The sequence below is a fragment of the Amphiura filiformis genome, chromosome 5, assembly GCF_039555335.1.
Source record: "Amphiura filiformis chromosome 5, Afil_fr2py, whole genome shotgun sequence".
Classification (NCBI taxonomy): domain Eukaryota; kingdom Metazoa; phylum Echinodermata; class Ophiuroidea; order Amphilepidida; family Amphiuridae; genus Amphiura; species Amphiura filiformis.
Genome location: NC_092632.1, coordinates 58,234,807 through 58,241,033, shown reverse-complemented (window position 1 = coordinate 58,241,033; position 6,227 = coordinate 58,234,807). Strand labels below are relative to the sequence as shown.

At 39.5% G+C, this 6,227-nt stretch overlaps 1 protein-coding gene across 1 annotated transcript; it reads right to left on the bottom strand.

Moving 5' to 3' along the window:
- Window positions 1–562: 562 nt before the first annotated feature.
- On the bottom strand, window positions 563–3,657 carry LOC140153434 (uncharacterized). The gene has a single exon (XM_072176187.1). It carries the CDS (start codon window positions 3,399–3,401, stop codon window positions 1,923–1,925), a length of 1,479 nt encoding a protein of 492 aa, XP_072032288.1. The 5' UTR covers window positions 3,402–3,657; the 3' UTR covers window positions 563–1,922.
- Window positions 3,658–6,227: the final 2,570 nt, after the last annotated feature.

Below are 6,227 nucleotides of genomic sequence, written 5' to 3'. Positions count from 1 at the left end.
TTGTAACTTATTAATCTGTACAAGTGAAAAATTTAACATATCTTACAAATTTCAAATTCGAAAGGGTAAACCCTCAACCCGTAATATACGGTATAGATTTTGGATTTCTCATGAATTGCTATGATACACGTGTCACAGTCGTGCGTGTCACTGATTCTCGTGTCACACTCACATGCCTATATTCAATTTTGAACTTCAAACCAAATTATGTATAATTATATGATGTTTTTAAAGTAATAATATAGCTGTACATTATTTTCGTCTTTTATATTTTTTTTTTGATATTTTGTTAACAGCAACATTGTCATATAATACCGTAAAACCTCGTCTACAAGCATATTGAGTGTTTTTGATGAAAACTAAATTAATCCAGGCGCCCTCCATCAACAAAATTATAACATTATGGAGCTTTAGCAAATATATTACCGATACAATCGTATACAAACAAGTATTATTGAATGACCAATATATTGTATTGCCATATATACGGCTGCTTCGTATTAAATTAGCTTTCATCAAAAACATAATGCTTGTAGGCGAGGTTTTACGGTATGCAGTATGCAATTAGCAAGAGGCCTAATGTTTGGCTTCTATCAATGATATACAATTTGGGAAATCAAAATAAACGTGTGTTTATTATTTACAAAAATAAAATAAATAAGACAATTTTTTTCAAAATGAATACCTTTTTTGTACAGATAAATACACTTTTCTGTCAAAATCCCAAATTCCAAATGACATCATCAGAATGTTAAAGAACAAATGCCATAATATATGATGAAAGCATTGATATTTCGAAATGTTCAAATAGTAACGTAAGTTCTAATGGAAGTTGTTTTTGGAGTTTACCAAATTGAAAGGAATCAAACCAACTCAAATGATAATAAAAATGATTTGATCTGATCATTTTGTCATGCATGATTGAGTGATCGGGTTTGGATGACTACATCAAAATGTAATCTCTATTTTTGACAGAGACTATAATAATACAATCTTGAATAAACACAGACATATCACACGGTTTCCTCTTCTCAGGGATATCTTCCCATGACACGTAAATTGATAGTATCGTTATGGTGGTATCAAAAGTGTATGCTGTCTCTGCCACTCTTCATCATATTTTGTTGACGACATAGACGAACATGGTGCAAATTTGTCATACAATACCATTGGGGCATGTCTCTTTTAACGGGGGCATGTGTCACGGAAGTTATTTTTTGCGATGTATGACAAATGTATCACCCTCAAAATCAAATGGTACTCTCACACACAAAATTACACTTTATGGTAAAGCCTGCGGCAAATCTCAGTGTCAAATTGGGTTAATAGCCCTCGCGAGGCATACCCGTGTAATGTCAGTTCATTCGTTTGGCCTACTCGTGCCATACCTACCCGCACGGCGGGTTACTTACAAAACACATGCTACAATTCATCAAAATGATTCGTGAGGTATTATTATTAAGTAATCTGGTTTGCTAAGTTTCAAGTTAATTTGCTATAGCTATAGCACCGTGTGCGTACTCTGCTGGTTCGCCTAAGGCGCTCTCGGCGGTTGCCCAGATTGGCACTGGGGTCACATGCCGACTCTTCTTCTATAGCATCTTTACACCGTACTCTGTGGGTGAGATAATTGACAAAATGTCAAGCTCTTCAGGATGGTATCTCACGAATGCCAAATATGAACGTTGACATTCTGTCGGCGGTCAAGTCTTATCAGCCGGTTCTTCTTCACAAACTGCCGTGTGTTGAAAGCCAAGTGGCGATTAATAACTATACAATGTATTAATTGCAGCCTCTTGGGACGCGAACCATCCATCATTCCAATAATTTATTACACACATGTACATAATACATTATATAATAAACCTGTCGTCCAATTAAAAAGCACTTTTTAACAAACCTTTTCAAAGACAAAATATTTTTCATGTGAATATTGGATGGAATCGGGGTGGATAACTTGAAACCGTTTTTGTCGGGATAGGTTTGAGCACCCTGGGTATTGTGTGATGACATAATTCGTGAGAATCACTATGTAGAGACTGGGGATGATGGTGCCATCTTGAGAGGGATGAGGATGGCGATGATGCTGCAGCGGCGGCTGCTGCGGCTGCAGCTGCCGAATTCAACAGACTTGAAAACTCTCCGTGTGATCTGGGATACAATCCATGATTATGATGGTGTTCATAGAAATAGTTGCTGTTATTCATATTGTTTAGATGGCAAGAGCACGGAGAACCACAAGATAAGGCCATAGATCTGTGTTGTAGTGAATCCATACATGGGGTTACTGGAAGCGCTGTAGAGGTGTAATGGAAAGACAATCCGAGATTCGAACCCGCCGCTGCACAACACGAATCGTTGCTGTTATTGTTCAATGAACCTGGATACAAAAATCCCTTTTCTGGCAAATTATTTCCAAATCGTGACTCATTTCCATAATGAAGAGGTGATAGCGGCGACAGCATAGGGATTTTGAAATTACTTTGTTGTGAGGTTGGGCTTAAGTTACCATGATTACTCGGGTAATTTGGCGGACTTAAAGATGTCGGAGCAGTTTTATGATTTTCGCTTTTTCCCGGCTCTTGCCAAAATGATGCCGGTAATCGGCGCTTACGTAGTGGAACAGGATTGTCGGAGACGCCGTCTTTTTTGTCTCCCAAAAATGGTGTAATAAGACCATGGGGTTTTCCAATATCACCATATCTCTTATCAAATAGGGATTTATCTAGGTTAACTTTTGAGTCACCCTGTATACACGATGACATTTGCAAATGTTCTTTCAGAGGCACATCCATGATCAACATGTCGGGTTTATATCCTTTGGTTTCTCGATTATCAAACTTTTCGGTATTGACGTTTACTGGCGCAACGGCACATGTTTTACCCCGAGTAGTTTCGTCATTATCTAAAGTTTGTGCTACAGAATTACCAAGAAATCGGAAATCAAACGCCGAATCTAGCTTTTCATTTGGAGAGAAAGTTGTCGGTGACGTTGATGACGATATTTGTCCATTTTCGGGCACACGGCGTTCATGGTCAGGTATTAAAGTATGTCCGTTGTCACTTTTCAGTGTTGTCGAAGTGGTATCTAAAGCTGCTTTTATATCATCCGAGGCGACATTTACAAAATGTAATAATGTTCTAACATCACCTGCCTCGGAAGTTGAATGCAAGTTTTGCTGCATGGATTGAGAAAAATGTGAAGATATTTGTTCCATTGTCATCTCGTTATCATAACTCAGTGATGAAGATGAAGATGATGATGGTATGCCAAATGAAGATGTTCCGGTCGATTCGACACCATTATCCGCTACCGCCTGAGGTTGACGAGTACGAGGGTCTTTCACTGCCGAAGATGCGGATGCGATCCCGCTGTGCTGTTGCTCCTCGCCTTGAGTCATGTTAGAAAATTAAATCCCGTTTCTCTCGGGACCAATCTGCGACTGTCCTGGGAGACTAAATCAAAATCCAAAATCGTTTTACATAGAGGGTATCAAAAGTCTGTGGTAAAGATACTGATGAAAAGAGGAGGGTGCTAGGGAGTGTTGGCATCAACGAGACAGATGAAGTTTGATGACGTCTATTAGATAGTGCCTGAGGCGTTTATACTGCAGTAGTACCGACTAGTTGCTGCCTGCTGCTACCATGTGCACTGGGACATATTGCCTTGGTTGTCAAAAGTTGACACTAATGGGTCAAGTGAGTTGGCTGCACTCTGATTGGTTGACTATTGGGATTGACGATAGTACAGGCACACGACACTGATTTATAGACGGATAAAAAATCAGTTGTAACTCTTTCATCACTCATATCAATTTATGGATAAATAAATCTCAACCTGTGGGAAAAAAACCCTCCATAATGCCAGGCATAGGAGGAATCCCAGATCATTATTTATAACGCTTGAAAGTCTTGAAATCACATTGATTTGATAGGGAATGGGTCAAGGAAGCCAAAAATAATTATTGCACTCCATGTATGCATGGATTTACTACAACATAATTATATAGATCTATGACCGAACCGAGTAAGTATGACTTTAAACCTTTCATTTTACGTCATAAGTTTGACTTAAATAAAATGATCAAAAAACTGTTACTGATTTTTCCTGAGTTACTACCAGGGGCGGATACAGGATTTCGAGAAAGGGGGGCACACTCCTGAAAATAAAAAAAAATGTATGAAATGGCCGCGAAGCGGTCATCGCGGAGCGCTTGCGCGACGCAGGGGGGTGTCTGAGGGGGGATGTGCCCCCCTCCGAAGTGAGAAACTTTTGGAAAATGAAGACCCAAGTGAAGCCATTTGGTGGACCATTTTGTCAACATTATTGTGTAAAATTTTAGTTTGAAAAAGCGTAAAATTTGCAAAAAGACGGCCCAATTGAAGCCATTCATGGACAAGTTTTGACCTCTTTTTTATTATTGCTTTATATGTACCCATAACGTTGTGCGACATGGGGGGTGTCTGAGGGGGATGCCCCCTCAGAACTGAGAAACATTTGCAAAATAAAAACCTAATTGAAGCCATTTGGTGGACCATTTTGGCACTATTATGGTGTAAAATATGAGTTTGAAAAAGCCGAAAATATGAAATTTGCAAAATGACAGGCCAATTGAAGCCACCTGTTTTCACTGTTATTGTATAAATTCAGAGTGCTGGGTGTGAAATACAGAAGCGAAAACGGGCAGTTGTTTATATAGGCAGGGGGTTGTCTGATGTTCCCCGTCCAAAATTTGGAAATTTTGCAAAATGAAAGTCCAATTGAAGCCTTTTGGTGCATCTGTTTTACACTATACGAGAGTATATCATTGCTTTTAAAAAAAAAACAGGGCCCGAACTCAATTTGTAAAATGTTACACTGACACTTTAATAGGCCATAGACTCGGAGATTCGCAATTTAAAGCATGCATGGATCGAAGCCAGCATGGAGTCCGTATTAATACTGACTTTGGTGACAAAATGTGACGGGCCCTGCATCATCGACGGGCCAGAAGAAATCAACAAGTACTATAGGGCCTACTTCTGATACTTCTTTTCCTCTTTTTGGGGGAGGAAGGGGCGCCGCCCCTGAATCCGTGCCTGGAGTGCCACCCCGGTGTATGATACTCACTACAGATTTATTAGGCTACAGGTCCGAAGATTTTCTTTCTTTTTTTTACGTTGTTCCGTTTTCTTTTTTCTTTTCTTTTCTTTTTTTCCCTTTCTTTTCTTTTCCTCTTTCTTTCCCTCCTTCCCTTCTCTTTCTTTTCTTTTTCTTTTTTTCTTTTTTGGGATCCGCCAAAAGGGGGGCACGGGCCGGCTGTGCCCCCCTCTAAATCCGCGCATGGTTACTACTACTAATATTCTATAATGTTTGGCAAAGAATAGCCAAATAAAATTTTTACCGAAATAGTATATTAAGGCCCAAGATAAACCAATCACACGGGGTTGTTAGTGATACCCCTTATATGTGATGCGATCAAGCAAAATCAGTCGGAACTCGGCAATAATAAATTTTCAGTTTCTTACAGGATAGTAAAAAACATTTACAAAGCTGAATTTTGCAGAAAACACCATTGAAATTGAACAACCAGTTCCAAAGATATGAGCAATTACAGAGTTTCCAAAACAAGAGGAAACAAAAGGAACTAGAGGCAAATGGTGGTCATAGACCACAAACCTAGCTGGGGCATGTTGGTGTTGTGGAGGTATCTGACCCCTGCAAAATGTTCCAAAAATGTTCCCCTGTCATGAGGTTTGTTGTCACCGAGTTTTGAGTCCTGTACTCCTCACAGATGTCCAGAAGATGCAATTCTAAGATTTGACCCAGATGACCTTTGACCAGACCCCTGCAAGATGTTCCATAATTCACCCCTGGTCATGAGTTGTCACCGAGTTTGAGCCCTGTACCTCTTACAGATGTCCAGATAACGCAATTCTAAGATTTGGCCCCAGAACTTAGTGATGTCTTTTGAGCTGACCCGTGCAAAATGTTCCAATATGTTCCCCAGGTCAATTGCAAATCCACAGTAGGGTTGCAAATATACCATATGTCACTCGGAGTGCGACAATTTGTACAGATAAATTTATCACAGGTATTTTTTTATTAATTTGACCATTCGTCTGCATATTACCAAATATAACCCATTTTGGGCTACCGTTTTTCCGCGAAGGTCATTTATGTCAACAAATTGTTCACAAATCCACAGTAGGGTTGCAAATATACCATATGTCACTCGTAGTGCGAC